Source organism: Orbicella franksi, chromosome 1 (assembly GCF_964199315.1).
Source record: "Orbicella franksi chromosome 1, jaOrbFran1.1, whole genome shotgun sequence".
NCBI classification, from domain to species: Eukaryota; Metazoa; Cnidaria; class Anthozoa; order Scleractinia; family Merulinidae; genus Orbicella; species Orbicella franksi.
In genome coordinates, this window is record NC_138145.1 from 18,691,039 (window position 1) to 18,715,108 (window position 24,070).

At 42.9% G+C, this 24,070-nt stretch overlaps 2 protein-coding genes and 1 pseudogene across 2 annotated transcripts; 1 reads left to right on the plus strand and 2 right to left on the minus strand.

The window, feature by feature from the left end:
* The first annotated feature begins 56 nt into the window (after nt 1-56).
* LOC145483688 (uncharacterized) lies at nt 57-2,428 on the plus strand (annotated as a pseudogene).
* Nucleotides 2,429-7,289: 4,861 nt separating this feature from the next.
* Nucleotides 7,290-9,506, minus strand: LOC145495015 (putative palmitoyltransferase ZDHHC24). Its single transcript, XM_081474594.1, has one exon. It carries the CDS (start codon nt 9,382-9,384, stop codon nt 8,533-8,535), a length of 852 nt encoding a protein of 283 aa, XP_081330720.1. The 5' UTR covers nt 9,385-9,506; the 3' UTR covers nt 7,290-8,532.
* A 797-nt stretch (nt 9,507-10,303) lies between these two features.
* On the minus strand, nt 10,304-12,153 carry LOC145494997 (protein-tyrosine sulfotransferase 1-like). The gene is made up of 2 exons (XM_081474571.1): nt 10,860-12,153; nt 10,304-10,572 (listed from the first exon to the last, which is right to left on the minus strand). Exons 1-2 carry the CDS (start codon nt 11,699-11,701, stop codon nt 10,365-10,367), a joined length of 1,050 nt encoding a protein of 349 aa, XP_081330697.1. The 5' UTR covers nt 11,702-12,153; the 3' UTR covers nt 10,304-10,364.
* Between the last annotated feature and the right edge of the window lie 11,917 nt (nt 12,154-24,070).

Genomic DNA, 24,070 nt, shown 5'->3' on the forward strand with positions numbered 1-24,070 from the left:
TGTGTTCACCAGTCTTGCGTCGACAACCTTAGTAATCCCGGAGATGGGCCCATGCCATGGGCTCCCGTTGGCAGTTATTCATTGATGGTGAGATTGTGACAAACGCCCGCTGGCCTAACGCCACAAGACAGTATTCAACGTCAGCAACTGGGCTAAATCATCCAAGTTGTCTACAAGAGGGGTTATGGTGGACGACGGTCCAAGGAACTTAGCAGGCAGCGGTTTGAATGCGACAGGTGCCATGGCGGTTCTTAATGTTGGCAGCTTTAACACGTTCACTGCCGTGGTGCAACGTCACGAGCCAGGCACTGCAAACTTCGCGTATGATGACAAATTTGGTTCCATCAATTTTAAACCTGATTTGAACCAATATTTCCTGGAGCACAAGCTGGAATTTCTCGACCAGCCCGAGCAGTGGTTTTATGACCAAAGTACGCTAACAATATACTTAATGACGCCCGATAGTCGATCACCCGAGGGACGTGACGTCAGAGGAAAGGTGATGACCGTATGCGTTTAACGTCACTGACTGCAGCCGCGTGATTTTCCAAATGCTGACTTTCTTTGGTACCACGATGAGGGCTTCGACAGGGGATAGCACCAAATTTATAAATAACTTAACATTTAATTTCATTAACTTTAAGTACCCTTCATACACGCGGAGAATGCTACGTGACACTGCGCCTGCTCAGTGGACCAAGATGAACGCTAATACGAACAAGAATGGTCTCAATACGCTGACATTTTTCAACAACACCTTCTTCGGTACAGATGGAGTCGCCTTGGAGTTTAACGGATTGGACGTGATTCTGGACAACAATTTATTTGAGTACAATGACTGGACTGCTGCTAACATGGTTTACGCAAGTGGGGCGGGGGCAGGGGGAGGGGGGTGGCATGATAGTTTCCGATGCAGTTGGTGATGTTTATGTGAGGAACACTCTGCGGTACAATGAAGTGAGTAGTGGAATAAGACCTGGCTGACGACCTATTGTACGATTGAACCATTTGCATCATCAGTGTTGGGGCCTTATACAGGTAATTACTTTAAGCTTTGTCATGCCCAGTTATGTTTCCTGTACGGTATAGAGATTAGACTAGCCAGTCAACGACGTGGTAAATTTCCGAGAGCTCACACACGTTTACCCGTTGTAGCTGGCCGGGGATTTTTGATGTGGCTCCGAAGACTTAAAATGTTATGGTTTCATTTTCAAAATGAAGATCTAGAGAAACATCTTTCGGAAACATTTCCCCTCAAATAGGCCTTTTGTCGTGTTCCGGCTCAGTGTTGGACTGGAACTAACTTGCAACAGAGGGTCGTGCGGGAGAATATTATTTAAAAGAGATTAATATCACTTAAGACATCAAAACCAGGTAGAACACTAACCTAATTCTCTGTTAAAAGACTTTTCGTTTCGCTTATGGATTCCCATGAAAGGGAGATGACTTGTCTTTACTAGTAATTGAACCAAAATTATGATATACTTCTTTCTTTATAGAATGACGGAAGCCACGTTCAAACCCAAATTCGTTCTCAGACGCATGCGTTGTTGGAGCAGAACTGGGTGCATTCTAGTCCCAAATATGGACTGAGATTTGACGGACAACCACCAAAGGCTGGATGCAAGGGAACGATGCATGATGGTCAAAGGAGACAACCACACCGTACTACGCAACTTGGTGTTCGACAAAAGCAATGAAAAGAAGGGTGACCATCAAGGTAACAATTGCGCTGTGTGTTTATCGGTATGTGCGCTCAAACCCTGTGCCGATCAACAATTTTACCGTGGTTACGTTCAACGCAGTTGATGTCGCAAATGGCGGAAAGCACGGTGGAAAGTTGTACCCATTGGCGGGAAGTGTTGTGGAGTACAACGTGATTAGAAATGTCAGGAATCAGCTTGCTGATCCAGACAACTTCGATTTTCGACCTCAGCCTAATTCAACGTACTTACAACACAATGTTGGACCGTACAGCTATGACCGCCAAATGACGCACTACTGGATTCCAGGGCGTCAACTATACAAGGCAAGTACACCTGTTCCCCCTGATAAAGGTGTCCAAGTTAAACCTGACAGGAGGGACACGCTCACGTGGTTGAATGGCTACGGAGCGTCTGTTCATCACGTTTATGTTGGCATTAGTATAAGGCAGCAGTTAGCAGGGCTACCCCCCAATTCACCGGGGTACCGTGGGTCGGTGCTGAATGGCGGCAACGTCTTCTACTTGAAAACAAGCGCAGAACCTGACACAGAGTATTTCTAGCGCGTGGATGCAGAGGTTTGGCCGTCTGAAGTAAAAAGGGGAGATGTGTGGTCTCTTACTACTGGCGATGGTGACGTCACCCAACAAAATGGAGGAAGCCAGTGGTATAGTGCTGCCATACTGATTATGATGCTAGCATTCCTAAACCTGATCATGCACTAAGTGGCTTTTATCAGACTGAATTTCTAACCACTAATTGTTTGGACTAGGAAAGTCGGTTGAATTTCGACGTAATTTTTTCTCTGAGTATAACTGTTTTAAGACGTACTTTCAGTAATCGTGACTGACACTGAGATAGGTGAACCGGTAGAAATCAGAAAGTGGTTCAATGAAAATGTGAAGGTTGTGAATGATTTGTAATATTTAGTTTCAGACAAACTGTGGTGGATTATAAATTGAGTAAATGTAGTCAGGAGATGACATAGTCGGTAAAAGTGCCGTTTTTTGTCGCTGACTTGTATATAGCTAAAATATACAAGTCAGTGACAAAAAACGGCACTCTTATCGACTGTGGTGGATTATATTGTCTTCTGTACGTACTGTAATCAAGCGAAATAATTTGTGCAAGTAGAGTAGTATTTGTGATAGTCTTTTATTTTCATATTATTTCTTGTTAACGATTAGTGATACTCAATCTCGTATTTCACACAAACATTTTTACGGGTATATTCACCCCATCGAACCTCAGATATTTCAAATATTTCCCCTCCCCTAGTCTTCTCTGCTTGTTCTCGAGTCCGTTTCAATTCAAATCAACTTTTATACTCTTACTTTCTTCATATAGAAATTATAATACGAGTTTCAACTGATGAGAAATAAACCTGATTGCAGAGTAATAATTGTGTGGTCGTATAACTATGGCCGTGGCCTCGTCTTGTAGCACCAATGTACTCACTGAAAAATGCCATTATAGTCAAAAGTTATTAACTGGCGCCGGCCGGCAAACCTTCAAGTTGTAAGTAGACTATTGTTACCTCTAATTTTGGAGATTAGATTTGTATCAGTGTCTTACTTCTCCATGCTGATCATATTCTCGCCAGCAGCCTTTCCCTTGAGTTTTTGAAAGGCCTTGTCCTTGAAAGAATTGTCCGGTAATGAGTTTCCCAACACGCTCAAAGATTCACTATCGTCAGACAATTCTTGATCGGAGGAAGAATAACGAAACACAAGCGGACGAATATTGCCGACAGTGATACTGAATTCCACTTCAGAATCGCTCGGGCTCGATGGCACATCAAAAACATCTCCGTAACATTTCTCGTTGGCCATTTTCTCGTTTTTGGCGAAGTTATTCAAGTTTCCTTCTGGCACCTTTTTCAACGACGTTTCAACAACATTGGAATCTTGAACGGTGAGGAGATAGTTTAACGCTCTTATTGGCGATAATGCATGCGGGGACTTTTGCTCTGAAACAGTTTTCTCCATTTCTCTGATGTGCTGCAAAGTCGACCAAAGCTTTTCATCGCGGTTTCGAAAATTATGAACCGATGCTCCGATGGGCGGAATGACATTGTAAAGGCTGACCCTTGATTTCATCCCGTGTTGAATAGATGGCAGCATTCTGCTGACATTTGATGGAACTAGTGCTAAAAAGCAGTCCTGCCAAATTTGAAGCAAGGTATAGGGTAATAGAATAACAACGTCGCCGAAAATAAATGGACAAAATTTACATAATTCTCATTACCTTTGTCCTCTGCTCAACTGACGAAAAAGGGAAACCACATAAGTCGTCACAAACGCTTTGGCCGACATCGCCGATTAGGATGAAAAAAGTACCAAAATTCCAAAAAGATAGCAAAAAATAATAATTGTCGTTGAATATTCAGTAAAAAAATTGTTCTTTTTGTCAAATATTCGACAAATGTTCTGTTATAGCTATAGACGAACCAACCCCATGCCCGGTCAGTGAGGGCGAGAAAAAGTCGAAACAAAACTGGAACGCTGGAGAGTGGGAACAAATTTTCTCCCCAGCTGGAGAGCAACAAGTCGACGGAGCACGGGGGTGGTGGGCTAATAAGCACAGGCTACTTTTATATATGGGTTTACGAGTTAATGATAGTAGAGACTTTATTTTATGGGGTGACACTTAATAGCAAATAAAAGCTAACAAACACGTGGCCCTCCGAAATTACAATAATAAGATACACTAAATATTTATCAGTTTAGAAAAGACAGTTAAAAGAATTATAAAAAAAATAATTGTATAGTTTAGCGAAAAAAGCCATTTTAAATTAAGAAATTAGAGATGCACTGTTGTTTATCTCCGAGGCCATCCCCATAAAATGTTTCGTTTCTAATCGCCTTCCCCCTCGTAAACGTAGTTCGGTCGCTCGGGCATAAGAAAAGTTGACCGATGGAGCCTTGGTTTAGGATGATGCTGTTTAAAGAAATATTTGCTTCACAATTGTAAATTAAATATTTAGATAAAAAGTGCAAATAGGTTTTTTTTATCATGGGCTACTGTCATGGGTGTGACTTTTGTTCCAGTAACACGATGTTGTTTAATAAGACCTTTGTTTCCAAGTATGCAATGTTGAAAGATGAATGAAATGAAATGACGTCCACAAACAATTCCAGTTTAATATACAGGCTAATAAATTACGTATAACAGATTTCTATTCAAAATTAAGTCTGCAAGTCTTGATCACATGTGTTTCTTTTTTATACAAAACATAGAATTTGAATAAAACTAAGAAGCAAAATTTTGTTTGTCAGACAGTGTATCAGGATTTGTTTCTTTTTTAATTTAAAAAAATGGGTGTTGTCAGGCGATGGGAAATCAAATGGGAATTGCCTAATATTTTGTAGTGTTTTAAATTACATGTATCCTGCGTAAATCTGAAGGATGGAAAATGCAAACAGAACCCCACTGAAGTGTAACAAAACTGTAGTCAAAATGATTCGCTAATTGGGCATTGCACAAACAAGCCCAGTTGATTAGCATACCAATAGGAGTACACAACATCTGATAAGGGAGAAATGTTAAATCACTCAATCAATCAATCACTCACTCAATCAATCAATCAATCAATCAATCAATCAATCAATCAATCAAAATTGGAAACAAAAATGGAATTTGAGTGTGAGAGGCCAATCATACTGAAATTTCTATGAATCCATCTCTAGCAAAAGCAGATGTAATTTTCATAACACATAAACTGGTTCTAAGAGGTTAGGTTACGTGGAATCCCAGCTTAGGATCAACTTGTCAATACTATGACATTTTTTCGTGCACCACTTTCTTTCTGCCAGAAAAAAAGGGGGTTTGTCATGTTGTATGGCCAAAAAGATCAAACGATACCATCAATGTTTGATATGTGGCCTGCATTTCGTAAAACAAACACTCCACTATTTCTGTGAGAAATAATGTTTATCTCACATCACAGGTCCTATCATATCTCTGTTTTGGCTACAAGTATTACAAGTTTGGTTGGACATAATCTGATGACTTAATCTACAACCATACATGAAGTAATAACAATGCATAGCAATGCATTACTGGGTGATATTTCAGTGGTAGATTGTTGGGGGGAGGTGATATTCCAGCGAGGGGGGGGGGGGTGGATTGGGTGGCTAGCCACCCCTTTCCTGGTGAAGCAAAAAAATTGAAAAAGACTGTGAATATTTAGGCAGAACTAAAGGCAAAAACTCTGGACAGGTAGCTCATTGTAATTTCTAGTTTATGGCATTGCTAGTATTTCTGGTGAAACAGTTTTAAATTAGGTTTCAATTTTGGCACATGCTCCATGGATTCTGCAACCCCAAAGTTCTAGCCACCCCCCCCCCCCCCTTGAAAAATTCTAGATCCGCCCGCATATTTTATAGAAGTTGTTTGTTTCATGTTTTATGTTACTCTGGAGAGGCTATTAAAGAAGACCAGCATGAATGTGTACGATTTTTGTTTTTTAACATGTTTCACAGCAAACATGGTATGAGAGCTCAGTAAGTCACGTTGGTGCTTGATCATGATGTCCAGTCATAAAGTAAACTTAGTTGGACAATATTAAAATTTGGTCAGCCAATGTCTGACAACCGACTATTGTTTCCAGCACTGAATAAGATGAATAGACTGTGTTCTCTTGGTTACAACAGACTTTTTGAACCTTATCAATCTATAGCCAACTAACAACTAAAGAAAACTTTGAAATGTCAGTGTAGCGATTGCTGGTTTTCACCATCATGCCATTAAAAATAAATATTGTAACCATTCAGTAAGTAGTCTAGAGTCTGGGATATGATACATGATTAATACAATTGGTGCAGTATTTCAAATGCCTTTTTTGTATGGAGAAATACTTCATCCAAATTTATAGAGCTTTGTATGGAGACAGGTTGGTGTCCCATGATGGGGCATTACATGGCAACCATAAAGTAACAGAAGTATATGTCATTGGGTTTTACTACTAAACTGAACTGTTATCATTGTAGAGCTACAGCACATTGAAATTCATATAAAGTGAGAAGTGTTCAGTTATCAAAAACTTGAACGTAAGTCATGTCTGGCTTATGTAACAGCTCTCTTGGGCCCCTTGGAAAGTTGGAAATTTAAACATACTCTGTTACAAAACAAAAAACCCTGCCAAGCTACAACTTAAGTTTGAAGTTGTTAGAGGGTACTGTGTCTGATGAAAGTAAAACCTCTGAAATTAGTATAATTATGACCAAGTGGCTAACTGTTTGCAATGTGATTTACTACATGTTGCAGGTGATTTCCATTGCTTACATCATTCACAGTTTTGTACCATACATTACTTTTACCGATATTTTAAGTTTACAGTTTAGCCACTGAGGTATAATTTCTAAGCTAGACAACTACAGGTAGACTGCTATCTAAGAAAGCTAAACAAGCCCTGTATTGGTAAGCGTTCTTTTAAGGCACTGTAAGTTTCTGATTTTGCCAAAAAAATAGCACAAACATTCAAAGCTACTCCAACAGTTATTGTGTATACTATTCTGAAAAGTTGCTTAGTAACTTTGGCACAAACACTGCAAGACCATTCTGTTCTTGGAGACCATTTACTACCAGTTTCCCCGACTTCAATTTATTAAGTTGCATAAAGAAAACTGGAAACCCTGGGAGTGCTGCAACAAACATGTGAAATAAACAGCACTTGCTCCCCCTACTGTATACTGTAGTTATTAAGTGGAAACCCATGGGACTGCAATCTGACTGGCTGAGCTGCTTGTACACTATCAGCCAGAAGAGTGCAGTGGCTGGAGGTAGTCTACATAATAGTAACATTTTCCGTTTCAGGGAAGATTTGGAAATATTTCTAGATAATTCAATTCCGAGAAGGCAACAAAAAGGAAATTGACTGACATGTGAATTAAAAACCTCAGAATTTTGCAGTACAAACAGGTACAAGTTTCAAACAACAATTCAGTCCTCGTGTTATTTTGCTGAAGGATGAAGTTACTAGATAAATAATTGAAAATTGCTAATTTGAAAGAAGTTAAGCAAGAATTATACTAAAATAATTAGATTATTCACTATCGATTTCTATGAGGTGATAATTGATGAGGCTGAAAGCCAAATCAACTATCAACCACATAGAAATCTTGAGCTAGCTCACTGGGTTTATTTTGCAGAAATATGGAAATATTTGGTACTCACTGATAAATAAAGGATGTCTGCTCAGTGTGGGTTCTACTCAACACAGGTTTCACTACACAGTGAAACCTGTATTAAGCGGACAGCCTCGGAACCCTTACTAGTGTCCACTTAATACAGGGTGTCCGCTCAAACAGGTTCTAGTATGTTGGGCAATAATAGTTAATTATTATCCCTTTTGTAGCACAGTGTAACACAGTGTAAGATCAAAGACTGGCTAAGACTGCTCATAGTACAATGTCCAGTCAATCAATGCATCAATCTAAAATAATCACTTAGCTTTAAAACGATATCGCTGAACAATGTTACAGAGTCTCAGCTGAACCTTTAGGAGTAAAATGAACATTTGAAGTATCTGCTTATTACAGGTTTTGTGCATCAAAATGGCTTTATATTGGTGTCTACGTCTGTTTAAAGTGGTGTCCGCCGAATGCAGGTTTATTTCATAATAAATGTGGGAAGAAAATTTTGGGACTTACAGTAAGCTGGTGTCCACTTAATAGAGGGTGTCCACTTAATATGGGGTCTGTTTAATACAGGTTTCACTGTATTTAAAAATGGTTTCTACTATCAAATTGGCTACCCTAAAGTTACAAAAACATCTTGGATGTTTGGTCTACTAGAAAACAATAAAAAAGAGTATTTTTTGTCAGCCTCATAGGTCCTTGCCTTCATCGGGATATGTTTTCTTGTAATTTGTCCCGTCTCCCGGTAAAGGCGAGCTCACAGTAGGCCAAATCCAAGCCAAGTACCACTTGTTTCCAAATACGTCAAGAAAGTTCTGTTTCCAGCCAAGGTCGTACTCTCTCTTTTTCTTTTTTCGCTCGTATGACGTCTGACCGCGAAAAATGATACCAATTTGGAAAAACAACAATGTACTGAAAAGCATGAACGCGAAGATAGAAAGACCACTGATGAAGGAGATGAAAAATCCATAAACAGTGGTGTAACCCAACAACCACATCACGATGGGTGTAAACAAAGTAAGCAATGTCCAAAAGCCGAAACCACCGATTTCCTCAGTTACGTATTCGTGATGAAAAAAATTGGCATAAATAGCTCCTAACCAGAGATATACGGCCAAAAACATGTAGTAACGGTAGTTTCTGAAGCCAACACATTTGCCAGCGAAAATACAGTGATGGTCTCGCTTCAAAATACACTCGTTGCACACTTGGCAGTGATGAGCTCTCGCAGGGGTGTTAAGTTGGCAATAAGGGCAATAAGACCAGCCTGGCTTCAGCACAGATGGCATTCCTAGGTTCCTTCCTGTTGTATCTGTCGTGATCAGCATGTAAAAGTTGGCGAACACATTCAGCCATAAGAAGAATCCACAAAACACGTGTATACAGTACCATGTTGAAAATGGCGCATGGTAGATAGGCAGCACAACAAAGAGTTCGAAGATTACTATAATCCACAGCATCACGATCATAAAAACAAATGCGAAGTGATCTGAAGGTTTTTGAGGGACAAATCTCTGCAGCCATCCACTTTTCTTCTCCATATCGCACCAAAAAACGGGACGTTTTCCAAATTATTAATTAAATGTTCGCCTTCAGACACCTGCCTGTGTAACCGCTCCAAGATTTCTCTCTGGAAGGACTGGGAATAGAGCGTGGTCTGTGCCTGTGGACCCTAGCGCAATCTCGTTCCCAGAGGTCTTCATTACCCTTGTTTTCTTACTCCGCTGGACAAGAGTAACGAAGGCTCTGGGAACGAGATTGACCCTAGCGGGGAGTCGCGTTTTAATTTTTGCGTCCCTACACCTTCCCCGTTTACACCTGCAACGTCCTGCAACGTAGGCTAGTAGACCCGGGGTGCTTTCCATTATGTCGGACCGACCGGTCAGAATACCTGAGGAAAATGGGACGGCATTTTTCGATCAAACCGGGCCAACCAAGACCAATGGCTTTTACCATTTTTTGTTCCTTTTCCGAATTCCCCACGTAAGTGAAGAGAAGTAGGGCAATGAATAGCCTCCAATGAAACTGAAAATGGAAAGGCAGATTTCGGTCGGACCCGTCAAAATGGACCACCTCCAGTGGTGGTCCCGAATATTCCGGTCGGAAGAAACCGAAATGGACCTTTCCATTTGACTTACACTTGACACAGGCAATGGTGTTTAGGTTACCGTAACTTTTTAAGATATTTTTGTTCACATTCTTGTACTTAGTCTAATACTCTGACTATTGGCAGTACTTATAAACGTAAAATCATATTTAAATTTACATTCAATAATTATCAAGAAAAGTGTTTTGCACAAGTTAATTGAAAAGTCAAGACAAAATACTTGTAACTTCTTTTTCGGCATAAATACAAAAAAGGACATCATTTAGAATCCTTTGACAAGTAACCTGATGAATAAAGTCAATTCAATTTACGTTAAAAAAAATGTACTTTTTATTTTTAATTACATTGCAATACTACTCAAAGCTTTTAATCCACTGAAAAAAGTTTGACCCCAAGCAATCAATAACTATTTCTTTACAAGTATTTCTTATATAATTTTGTAACAATAGAGTTCATCTTGCGGTAATCAGGCCATTTCTTCCAAGCATCATAACCCAGTGTTTTCATGACGGGAGCAATTCTGCCAGAGTCTTCAAGTAAAGTTGGTGATAACCTATCACACCACTTGTACAATGCTTTTAAGTTTATAGCTTCCCTCACTTGATCTGTTGACTTCTCAAGGCTAAAGTGACATCATATGAAGAAAAGGTAGGTATGTGAGAATAGCTTGAAATGTCAGCACAGAACTGAGTCTAACAATATACACTCGATTTTTAAACCTGTTTGATTAGTCTGGGACTCACGGCCTCATATAAAGGGTCTGGGGAGAGTGTGAATGAATGGAGTGAGACTGGGGAGAGTTAACAGGCCAGTGTCATCACCTCCCAGCATGAAGGTGATATCAATATTTGTTTTCTGATGTTTATCTCTCTTCAGAATTAAGAGGTTTTTAAAATGTCTCCAGCTTACCTTGAAAGTATCACCCCTCCAGGTTTTCCTATCTTAGTTTCATGATGAATTACCGCATCATTCCAGCTAACATCAATGAATTCCAAGACAATCTTCATGCTCTCTGAGGGGAACAGCACCAGATGTTCATAAGGAATTCTCAAGCACCTTGCTTGCCCTAGCTTTCCACACTGAACATTCATTTCTCTGATGGCTTCATTCCAAATTCTCAACAAAATTTCAGGACGGTGGTTGTCAACCCCTCGGATGACAATTTTCCTCTCCATTATCGAGTGAACGACTGCGCGGCCGTCTCTTACCATGAAAATAAACTTGGATTTGGGAAATATTCTGGCTAAATAACTGAGATTCCTGAAGGTAAAGGGATCTTTGTTGCACAGTCTAGGAGCGGGTTCTCCGTGCTTGACAATGATTTCCCCTATAAGCCCCGCAACCGCAGAATCTAACAGCTCTTGTGTCACGCCTGCTTCTTCTCTTCGCCGCTTCTCCCTGTCGTTGGAAAGGTTCAATATCTTTGGAAGATTAAGCAGGATTTTCGGGATCACTCGGGTTTCTTGCCCGCATCTGACGTCGGGATGTGCATCAAGCATGGCTCGCATAAGAGTCGTTCCGCTTCTTGGGAACCCACCGACAAATATAAACGGTGTAAAACGGTCCACGTGTTCTTGAGGTCGAGAAGCCGGACCATTAGCGACTGTTGATACAGTGGCAGAATCCTTGTCTTTTTCATTCGGACACTCACACGGAGACGATAACAGCCGGTAACTGAAGAGGGTCAAGAGAGATAACAAGACGCACGCGAACGCCAAACACTTTCGTATCGTTCGCTGGGACAGAAACATCTTGGCAATAACTCTGATATAAACCTTCGCGATGCCATAAACGCGAAATTAAGCTGTTCACAATTGCAGATTTCGAAGCAAGACACTCCACAACAGCAGATTTCAATTAGGTGACCTTTCCCAGTGTTGAAACTTACCGATTATTTTTGACTTCTCGAATAATTTCAATTTCCGCCAGGCGTCGTTCTAATTTTAATTAAATAACAAAGCGCATTCGTCCAAGACTACCCGCAGACACGTGTTCAAAGCCAGTCAGGTGATGGCGGGATGATAAATCGAAGCTTCAAATATTTCATTATTCCTTTGTATCTTTTCGCTATTATTTATTTATAGATTTTGCCCCATGTTTATTGCTATAGTTTCGTCCCAGCAGGGAAGGCCCTTTTAATTTGCACATTTACAAGTGGAGAAATGGTCTATTATAAACAGCCTGCGCGGCAAATTGACGTCGGTTCTTACATGAGACACGGGAAAATACGTGTAAACGTTTTCTTTCACAGAAGTATTCGTGCAATGGAAAGAAAACAGTTACAAAAATAGCCGGAGAAACTGAAGCATTACTGAGTAGGAATCGAACTAAAGACAATTTTTCACCAGTGTGAATACCGGGTAGACAAAATCATGGGGCTAACTTGGAAAAATTAGAGCCTACACCGAAATCAATTTTGTTCACAAAAATAAATCTCTCCCAGACCTTCCAAAAAGACTAGCGTACAGTGATATTGTTCTCTGTGCTGTCTGGCAGCTTGACATATGCATGGCCATACGGATTCAATTTATGTACTGGTTCTAACCTGCTCCAGAAATACTTAAACAATCACGTCATTGAACGTTATTTGACCGAGTGGGAGGGCCGTATAGGAAAACATTTGCAACACGGACCTCGGGCCGCACATCACGTGGCCGAGCAAAATCTTACTAGTCATCTTGAAAAGCAGCAGTTAAAACCACAATGTCTCGAGATCCTGCACATTGAAGTTATTATTACCAAGAAGTTATTATTCTGCTACCAATGCAGTAAGCTGGCTACTCAACAGCGTGCACTGCTTGCGAGCAGCAACATTTTATTCAAGCAGATTCACGTCAGGAGTACCCGACGGAGCCGCTCGACAGAAAACCCGCTCGACAGGCTGCAATTACGCTGGCTGGGAAATATTAGCATTAGATCATTTACTGGCTGGGATTTTCGTTCAGCGTCTGGCTTGCTAAAAACTGATTTAAAACACTGTCCCTAGCTGGAAAAAACGTGACTTGTTTGTTTTTCCTGGCTGTGACTTCTTCGAAAAAGCAATCAGTTAAACTGCTTCCGTCCTGGGACAAAAAACGCGTGAGTGAGCTCTAAAGTCTAAAGTCTTCCGCCGTGAGACGATAAACCGCAAGCGGTCGTACTTACTCCCAGCGCCACGCGCTACAAATCAACGCGCGCGTGATGCCATGCCCGAAAATGATGGCTCCATTGTCAGATTGTTGCGGTTTATATTTTTCATCAACCAGTAAAAATTGCATAACACCGGCAGCTGTCATTTTAAATGACGTAATAACACTAGTATCTCGAATGGCCAAATCCGTTAAAAACGTTCTCTTCAATGTCCAGGATCTCCGCTCGTTTGTCGTTCCAAAGGCCTGAAGAAGCCGTCACTTCAGAAAACCGCTGCTGGCGCTATTGTGCTGCAAGCAGTCGGCAGTTATAAAGAAACAGTTGAAAGCAACGTAAAGGTTGGTAAATTCATTCCTATAATTCTCTTACAGCACACGGAAAAGTGATGGTACATTGTACTGGAATCGGTATGTTTTGCTAGCCTGCGTAGCAAGCGTTTCTGTGGGGTTCGGAAGCAAAGAATTACGGCGCGAAATATGGAGCGAGTAAAAGAGGGGGGAGGGGGAGGGGAAGGAAGGAAGAAAACGCTTGCAGACAAACCCCTGGATTTTAAAAACCGCCCACTTGGCCTTTCATGCCTGAGTGCGCACACTGAGATTTCGTGCTGTCGTGGGCTGTCATAAATTAACCAATAAGATCTTCGGCCTTCCGTAGCGGAAGTGAACTTTGAACCAAAATAAACTTTACTTGTCAAAATATGTCTGAAACAACGAGCGCACAGTGGGAACGGAGAAATCTCGATGAATTAAATTTGGTAATTTATAATCAAGCTATATTTCTACTCAATCCGTCTAAAAGGAAGGACTGCAAGGATGAAGTTTTAGCACAAATCTGCCAGAAAGTTAAAATGTGAGAAGTATTCCAGTCGCGTTAGTAATCCTTGTGCTCGCATGATTCGAAATCTTGGATCACTGTATTCATTCGTCCAGGAATCGATACAAGGTAAAATTAGCAAGTCAACTCCCACAAAGGCAATTTCAGTAAAGAAGCGTTTGCTGGAAACGCCAGATCCGCAGATCTGTTCGAGTGTTATCGCCTGCAGCAAAAACAAACAACGGAAAGTCTTCTCGGCAAACTTTGTAATTTGGGCAGGAGAGGCTTCAAACATCTGAGAGGGGAAATAACGATAATCTTGACCAGTATCTGAATAAAGATAATCTTTCCCCTAGGCGGCCTCCAAGTCAAAGTTGTTTATAAAATTTCCTCGTAAGAATTCCCCGCGACGAGACGACTAAATTTTTGGTAAGGCAAATATGTGACAAAAACCTTGCATGCCGCAGCTAACACTATAACAAATCATTCAGAATTGTATCCAGAGGTTCTAAATGCTGTCAACAAAAATGCTTCTAATGAAATGTCAGAGTACCTACGACAACATGTTGCCATGTAACAAGCCAGACGAAATCACTAGGTTTTCCCACGCAGTAGTGCCAATTTTCTGTCCCGTGGTTTATAATCTCGTCCTTGGCGCGTGTGCCATTCAAGAAAGTGATGGTAGAATTAAAGGAACAGCTGCAAATTGTGTCACGCTTGCTTCTGCAATAATGTGCAGGTTTCGAAAAACCAAAGCGTCGGCATTGCACTACAGGATTTCCACCGTACTGTCGAAGCTGACGACTAAACTCTCGTTCAGCGAGAAAAGTTAAAGCGTTTTGTAACCAAGCTTCGAACGCGTCTTCCCCTTTTGTCTGACACTCAAAGGTATTAAAATACCTTTGACACATCGCTGGCGAACGGAGGTTTTCAAAATCTAGGGGTTTGTCTGCAAGCGTTTCCTTCCTTCCCCTCGCCCACCCCCTCTTTCTTTTTTTTGGTTCTCGCCCCATTTTCCGCGCAGACAAAGCACCAAAAATCCCAATGTTTTGCATAAGAACTAGACTCTAAGGTGTTCATTTACATTCCTCGTTTGCAGTCATTCTGAGTTATTTCGAGGGCTCCGCTGGTAAAGGAAAGAAACGAGATCTGCCAATTAATCTGAGATCTGCTGTGAAAGGGACTTGGCGCAGACAAACAAAGCAGCTGGATAAAGGGTAGGCATATTGTTCTGTTTATATGCGCTAGTCGTCTGCATCGGTGGTCAACTTTTCTCTCTTGATCCTAAAGTAATCAAGTAAAGTGATCTCATTGTAGCATACACTCATCGTTTCGCTCATAGCATTTTTGGGTTGCTATTAATCTGCAAATTTGCTTAATCGAAAATTTTCCGAAAGTTGCCGGAAGACGAGGGACAATGGTTTGCCCTCTTTTTCAGTCTTATTGGGTACATTAAATGCCTTAATCGTGGTTCAGTACTAGCATAACGAGTTAATGTTTGTCCTCTGGAAAACAAGGGACTATCGCGCGTTGCTCACCGGAAATGGCCGTCGGGTGAATTCATTCCACACTGTTCGCTGTCTCTTTGAGAGAAATGCTTTTGGTGAACCCATTCCGTACTGTTCGCTCTCTCTTTGAGAGAAATGCTTTTATTTTGAGACCCTAAACTTATTAATGTATCGGCGATTCAAGATTGCCGGGAGTTAATTTACATTTGCAGTCATTCTGAGTCATTTCAAAGGCTGGAGAGAAAAAAAGAAAAGAGACTAAGGGAAGACCTCTGCCAGATCTAAGTTCCGCTGAGAAAAGGACTTACCAAAAAGACAAAGTAGCTGGATAAAGGGTAGGCGTATTTGTTTATATGTCCTAGCTCGGACTGCAATGCTGGACATACAACTATCCTCTCTGACCTAAGATAAAGGGATCATTGTACCATAGAATCAACGCCTCGATCATAGCACTTTTGTATTGCTTTAAATCACTGCAACTTTGCGTGATGGAATTTTCCGAAAGTTGCCGGACGACAAGAGTCAATTGTTTGCTCTCTTTTTCAGTCTTATTGGGTACAAGGGACTATCGCGCGTTGCTCATCGGAAATGGTAGTTAAATCATGCAAGGTATTTTATTTGGCATAATAAGTAAAATGTTAAAATTGTCTATGTTATTAAAATCTTTGTCAGTTAAAAGAACTCAAGATTTTACCTTCTTAAACTTTCCTTCAGTTTTTAGTTGAGAAGGAAACAACTTTCGTCTTTCTGTGCGGCTTTCTTTGAGCAAAAATATATCATTTGTCACCTTTGGTTGTGTTTCACAAGGCTAACTGGTCAGACCTGTAGGTTCTGCGTGTAATCATGTAATAATTGAATTTCCGTACCAGGAACCGAAGGATCTTTCGAAGCCTAAAGAAGACAGAAATCAGCGAAGGATTACAGAACTCGCGATCGTTTGTCATTTTGAAAACATTGTTTTAGAATTGTGAAAAGCAAACTACTAAGCAAGAAAGTCCGGAAAATATTGCCAAAGTACAATTTCACAGGCATAACGCGCGATGTGTTTGACTACGCCAAGCAAGTGAACTTCCGGTAATAAACGCGATCCAAAACAGCTTTCATTTGAACTCATCGTTGACCTACCAGTTGAGGCAACGGTTTCATTCTGCACGCTAGTGCCGTGAACTAACTAGCGTCGTGAAATGAGTGATCTATCGATGGACTGTATATCGAAGTGGACACTTCTGCCAGTTTAAAATACTTTCACCAAAGAGCGCACGTCTGGACGAACAACTAACGATTGCTTTTGCTGCGAATCCTTGCGGCTTCTGTCGTGAGTCTTTTGCGGTGATCGCCTTACGAAAGAGTAACGATTGCTTTTGCTGCGAATCCTTGCGGCTTCTGTCGTGAGTCTTTTGCGGTGATCGCCTGACGAACAACCAACGATTGCTTTTGCTGCGAATCCTTGCGGCTTCTGTCGTGAGTCTTTTGCGGTGATCGCCTTACGAACAACCAACGATTGCTTTTGCTGCGAATCCTTGCGGCTTCTGTCGTGAGTCTTTTGCGGTGATCGCCTGACGAACAACCAACGATTGCTTTTGCTGCGAATCCTTGCGGCTTCTGTCGTGAGTCTTTTGCGGTGATCGCCTTACGAAAGAGTAACGATTGCTTTTGCTGCGAATCCTTGCGGCTTCTGTCGTGAGTCTTTTGTGGTGATCGCCTTACGAACAACCAACGATTGCTTTTGCTGCGAATCCTTGCGGCTTCTGTCGTGAGTCTTTTGCGGTGATCGCCTGACGAACAACCAACGATTGCTTTTGCTGCGAATCCTTGCGGCTTCTGTCGTGAGTCTTTTGCGGTGATCGCCTTACGAACAACCAACGATTGCTTTTGCTGCGAATCCTTGCGGCTTCTGTCGTGAGTCTTTTGCGGTGATCGCCTTACGAACAACCAACGATTGCTTTTGCTGCGAATCCTTGCGGCTTCTGTCGTGAGTCTTTTGCGGTGATCGCCTGACGAACAACCAACGATTGCTTTTGCTGCGAATCCTTGCGGCTTCTGTCGTGAGTCTTTTGCGGTGATCGCCTTACGAAAGAGTAACGATTGCTTTTGCTGCGAATCCTTGCGGCTTCTGTCGTGAGTCTTTTGTGGTGATCGCCTTACGAACAACCAACGATTGCTTTTGCTGCGAATCCTTGCGGCTTCTGTCGTGAGTCTTTTGCGGTGATCGCCTGACGAACAACCAACGATTGCTTTTGCTGCGAATCCTTGCGGCTTCTGTCGTGAGTCTTTTGCGGTGATCGCCTTACGAACAACCAACGATTGCTTTTGCTGCGAATCCTTGCGGCTTCTGTCGTGAGTCTTTTGCGGTGATCGCCTTACGAACAACCAACGATTGCTTTTGCTGCGAATCCTTGCGGCTTCTGTCGTGAGTCTTTTGCGGTGATCGCCTGACGAACAACCAACGATTGCTTTTGCTGCGAATCCTTGCGGCTTCTGTCGTGAGTCTTTTGCGGTGATCGCCTGACGAACAACCAACGATTGCTTTTGCTGCGAATCCTTGCGGCTTCTGTCGTGAGTCTTTTGCGGTGATCGCCTGACGAACAACCAACGATTGCTTTTGCTGCGAATCCTTGCGGCTTCTGTCGTGAGTCTTTTGCGGTGATCGCCTTACGAACCAACGATTGCTTTTGCTGCGAATCCTTGCGGCTTCTGTCGTGAGTCTTTTGCGGTGATCGCCTTACGAACAACCAACGATTGCTTTTGCTGCGAATCCTTGCGGCTTCTGTCGTGAGTCTTTTGCGGTGATCGCCTGACGAACAACCAACGATTGCTTTTGCTGCGAATCCTTGCGGCTTCTGTCGTGAGTCTTTTGCGGTGATCGCCTTACGAAAGAGTAACGATTCCTTTTGCTGCGAATCCTTGCGGCTTCTGTCGTGAGTCTTTTGTGGTGATCGCCTTACGAACAACCAACGATTGCTTTTGCTGCGAATCCTTGCGGCTTCTGTCGTGAGTCTTTTGCGGTGATCGCCTGACGAACAACCAACGATTGCTTTTGCTGCGAATCCTTGCGGCTTCTGTCGTGAGTCTTTTGCGGTGATCGCCTTACGAACAACCAACGATTGCTTTTGCTGCGAATCCTTGCGGCTTCTGTCGTGAGTCTTTTGCGGTGATCGCCTTACGAACAACCAACGATTGCTTTTGCTGCGAATCCTTGCGGCTTCTGTCGTGAGTCTTTTGCGGTGATCGCCTTACGAACAACCAACGATTGCTTTTGCTGCGAATCCTTGCGGCTTCTGTCGTGAGTCTTTTGCGGTGATCGCCTGACGAACAACCAACGATTGCTTTTGCTGCGAATCCTTGCGGCTTCTGTCGTGAGTCTTTTGCGGTGATCGCCTGACGAACAACCAACGATTGCTTTTGCTGCGAATCCTTGCGGCTTCTGTCGTGAGTCTTTTGCGGTGATCGCCTTACGAACCAACGATTGCTTTTGCTGCGAATCCTTGCGGCTTCTGTCGTGAGTCTTTTGCGGTGATCGCCTTACGAACAACCAACGATTGCTTTTGCTGCGAATCCTTGCGGCTTCTGTCGAGAGTCTTTTGCGGTGATCCCCTTACGAACAACCAACGATTGCTTTTGCTGCGAATCCTTGCGGCTTCTGTCGTGAGTCTTTTGCGGTGATCGCCTTACGAAAGAGTAACGATTGCTTTTGCTGCGAATCCTTGCGGCTTCTGTCGTGAGTCTTTTGCGGTGATCGCCTTACGAACAACCAACGATTGCTTTTGCTGCGAATCCTTGCGGCTTCTGTCGTGAGTCTTTTGCGGTGATCGCCTTACGAACAACCAACGATTGCTTTTGCTGCGAATCCTTGCGGCTTCTGTCGTGAGTCTTTTGCGGTGATCGCCTGACGAACAACCAACGATTGCTTTTGCTGCGAATCCTTGCGGCTTCTGTCGTGAGTCTTTTGCGGTGATCGCCTTACGAACAACCAACGATTGCTTTTGCTGCGAATCCTTGCGGCTTCTGTCGTGAGTCTTTTGCGGTGATCGCCTTACGAAAGAGTAACGATTGCTTTTGCTGCGAATCCTTGCGGCTTCTGTCGTGAGTCTTTTGCGGTGATCGCCTTACGAAAGAGTAACGATTGCTTTTGCTGCGAATCCTTGCGGCTTCTGTCGTGAGTCTTTTGCGGTGATCGCCTTACGAACAACCAACGATTGCTTTTGCTGCGAATCCTTGCGGCTTCTGTCGTGAGTCTTTTGCGGTGATCGCCTGACGAACAACCAACGATTGCTTTTGCTGCGAATCCTTGCGGCTTCTGTCGTGAGTCTTTTGCGGTGATCGCCTTACGAACAACCAACGATTGCTTTTGCTGCGATTCCTTGCGGCTTCTGTCGTGAGTCTTTTGCGGTGATCGCCTGACGAACAACCAACGATTGCTTTTGCTGCGAATCCTTGCGGCTTCTGTCGTGAGTCTTTTGCGGTGATCGCCTTACGAACAACCAACGATTGCTTTTGCTGGGAATCCTTGCGGCTTCTGTCGTGAGTCTTTTGCGGTGATCGCCTTACGAACAACCAACGATTGCTTTTGCTGCGAATCCTTGCGGCTTCTGTCGTGAGTCTTTTGCGGTGATCGCCTGACGAACAAGTAACGATTGCTTTTGCTGCGAATCCTTGCGGCTTCTGTCGTGAGTATTTTACGGTAATCGCCTGACGAAGAAGTAACGATTGCTTTTGCTGCGAATGCTTGCGGCTTCTGTCGTGAGTCTTTTGCGGTGATCGCCTTACGAACAAGTAACGATTGCTTTTGCTGCGAATCCTTGCGGCTTCTGTAGTGAGTCTTTTGCGGTGATCGCCTTACGAACAACCAACGATTGCTTTTGCTGCGAATCCTTGCGGCTTCTGTCGTGAGGCTTTTGCGGTGATCGCCTTACGAACAACCAACGATTGCTTTTGCTGCGAATCCTTGCGGCTTCTGTCGTGAGGCTTTTGCGGTGATCGCCTGACGAACAACCAACGATTGCTTTTGCTGCGAATCCTTGCGGCTTCTGTCGTGAGGCTTTTGCGGTGATCGCCTTACGAACCAACGATTGCTTTTGCTGCGAATCCTTGCGGCTTCTGTCGTGAGTCTTTTGCGGTGATCGCCTTACGAACAACCAACGATTGCTTTTGCTGCGAATCCTTGCGGCTTCTGTAGTGAGTCTTTTGCGGTGATCGCCTGACGAACAACCAACGATTGCTTTTGCTGCGAATCCTTGCGGCTTCTGTCGTGAGTCTTTTGCGGTGATCGCCTTACGAACCAACGATTGCTTTTGCTGCGAATCCTTGCGGCTTCTGTCGTGAGTCTTTTGCGGTGATCGCCTTACGAACCAACGATTGCTTTTGCTGCGAATCCTTGCGGCTTCTGTCGTGAGTCTTTTGCGGTGATCGCCTGACGAACAACCAACGATTGCTTTCGCTGCGAATCCTTGCGGCTTCTGTCGTGAGGCTTTTGCGGTGATCGCCTGACGAACAACCAACGATTGCTTTTGCTGCGAATCCTTGCGGCTTCTGTCGTGAGTCTTTTGCGGTGATCGCCTGACGAACAACCAACGATTGCTTTTGCTGCGAATCCCTGCACAGGCGGCCCAAGCTCTCAATGTTATCCTTTTTTTTTCCTTTTTATGCGAACGTTCAGGCTAACGTGACATATGGCATGTACTATTACATAACGACCGAATTTGACCACGCGAAACATGACTCTCGCCTTGCAGCATATGGAGGTGTTGTGTTACAACGGTTTGAATTTATAAAGGTTTGTATGGGAATGCAACGGCTTTGCTTGAAAAGCCAATTATTCTTATATTTTGGGAATAAAATCTACTTACCCTGTTGCTGTGTTGTATTCTTTGTTGTTTGCCAGCTCCTCGGGCCGATCTCACGCGATTTTGGCGAGTTATCGTTCTGTGGGTTTCCACTACTAAAAGAAAGACAAGGCCGGACACTGATTTCCGGAGTGCCCGCCGCTCGGAGCGAATAAATCCAGTGAAAATATCCCTGCCGGCTCAATTCCTCCGTAGAATCGAAGGAGAGATGTTGAAGTTCCATGTCAGTTCACTCGCTACGCGATTCCGTCCACAATGCCTTCGCAACGATACATTTATTTCGAGATTGCTTCGCTCGCAAACTCGAAAACAGCCGCGTCACAAAAGTTAGGACACTTTCGCGGTGTTGGGTAACTATAATTAGCCCGACCGGGGGTAGTCAGCAACGATTTGTCAACGGTCAAACCAAAATGCCCCCCGGGTACCCTCGTGCTTTAGTTGTCAAACCCATAAAGGGAGTGCCCGGTTACCCGGGGAGCATTTTGGTTTGACCGTTGACAAATCGTTGCTGACAACCCCCGGTCGGGCTAATTATAGTTACCCAACACCGCGAAAGTGTCCTAACTTTTGTGACGCGGCTGTTTTCGAGTTTGCGAGCGAAGCAATCTCGAAATAAATGTATCGTTGCGAAGGCGTTGTGGACGGAATCGCGTAGCGAGTGAACTGACATGGAACTTCAACATCTCTCCTTCGATTCTACGGAGGAATTGAGCCGGCAGGGATATTTTCACTGGATTTATTCGCTCCGAGCGGCGGGCACTCCGGAAATCAGTGTCCGGCCTTGTCTTTCTTTTAGTAGTGGAAACCCACAGAACGATAACTCGCCAAAATCGCGTGAGATCGGCCCGAGGAGCTGGCAAACGACAAAGAATACAACACAGCAACAGGGTAAGTAGATTTTATTCCCAAAATATAAGAATAATTGGCTTTTCAAGCAAAGCCGTTGTATTCCCATACAAACCTTTATAAATTCAAACCGTTGTAACACAACACCTCCATATGCTGCAAGGCGAGAGTCATGTTTCGCGTGGTCAAATTCGGTCGTTATGTAATAGTACATGCCATATGTCACGTTAGCCTGAACGTTCGCATAAAAAGGAACAAAAAGGATAACATTGAGAGCTTGGGCCGCCTGTGATCCCTGCGGCTTCTGTCGTGAGTCTTTTGCGGTGATCGCCTGACGAACAACCAACGATTGCTTTTGCTGCGAATCCTTGCGGCTTCTGTCGTGAGTCTTTTGCGGTGATAGCCTGACGAACAACCAACGATTGCTTTTGCTGCGAATCCTTGCGGCTTCTGTCGTGAGTCTTTTGCGGTGATCGCCTTACGAACAACTGATGATTGCTTTTGCTGCGAATCCCTGCGGCTTCTGTCGTGAGTCTTTTGCGGTGATCGCCTGACGAACAAGTAACGATTGCGTTTGCTGCGAATCCTTCCGGCTTCTGTATTGAACCTTTTGCCAACGAAATGTCATATTGACAAAGGTAACTGACATCTGTTGGTATCGTAGGTTCATTTGAAAATAAAAATGACAGACACTGGGTAGCCAAAGCCTAGTGAGGGCTTTGTAATCTCGTCTCGCTTTTACTTCATGAGCTAAACAATGTTTCTTTGTATGGAGGTTCGTTGACTTTTTGGAACAATAACTGTGGGAAATGAAATGAATGTGGAAGTTTGTCGTATGTAAACGTTAGAAACTGATTGATAGGTTGCTTGTTGTACTTATAATAACAACGATAGATCTTCATTAATATCTAGATTACGTCTGTTAAGTGAATGGACATTGTTTATACTTCACGCTTCTTTTGGAGGGAATTCACGATTTATTTTCAGAGTGAAGCTTGGATCCCTGAAGGATAATCAGGACACTTTAAGCACATTTTATCTTTCCCTTTTGTTCCCTGTTGAATGGTAAGTGTAATCTCTTAAGTGTTACAAAAACTTTCCAGTCAAATGTAAAAATGAAACCATTAACGTACTTATTGCGTTCATGGTACGCAATACTAAATCCGTTGTTATATCAATAGTTTTAAGGAAATGTACCTTGTTATGGTATATTGAAATTACTAGCTCGCTGGCTGGCAAAAAATGGTATACTCGAACATGCTGGCAAACTTTTGGTAAACTTTTCTTATGCTGGCTGGCTAGGTGACAAATTTAAAGCATGTTGGCTCGTTGACGACCTCAACGTCGAGCGCTGGCTGGGAGTCCGATAACTTCGAAATCCTGCTTGCTGGCGGTGAAGAGCGGGTATTTTTTTCCCAGGAAAGTTAAATATTAAACAAGATTGACGTAGCGACACTCGGGTAATGTTAAGCAGACCGTACGGTGGATTTTCTTCAAAACTGTCGTTGGGTACTCCTGTCAAGTGTTGGATCTGACGGTTTTCTCGCAGCCGTCTACTGAATTCTTCCTGGGTCAGAAAATTACGGAAATGGGCGACGACTGAAAGTCGGGTCTAAGGCTCTTTGCATAATTAACTCGACCCAGTACACCTCGTTACATCGTGAACGATCCTTCAAGTCTATACAGTGGACTACCATGGACAAAAGTAAGTTACATTGTAATCACCAATAAACTATAATTTTTTTTCATCAAAATGTCTATGTACGTACACCATCTAGAGAAATCCATGTTCATAATTTGTGAATGAGTGATTAAGTGATCTATATCATACTATAAAGTCTACGAAATCGTATAATAATTATTTTTGTCTGATTGATAATTGTATTTTGGCGTTAATAGTTTACAATATTTTTTCTCTTGTATAAATTGATTATGACAAAATAAAAACAATATTTGACGACGGCGAGATTACATACCCCCC

Bases quoted from the DNA above. Each gene is read 5' to 3' on its own strand.
- LOC145495015 (XM_081474594.1), bottom strand. From the start codon at position 9,384: ATGGAGAAGAAAAGTGGATGGCTGCAGAGATTTGTCCCTCAAAAACCT.
- LOC145494997 (XM_081474571.1), bottom strand. From the start codon at position 11,701: ATGTTTCTGTCCCAGCGAACGATACGAAAGTGTTTGGCGTTCGCGTGC. The intron at 10,573-10,859 runs GTAAGCTGGAGA...ATGTCACTTTAG, and splicing joins GGAGGGGTGATACTTTCAAG to CCTTGAGAAGTCAACAGATC.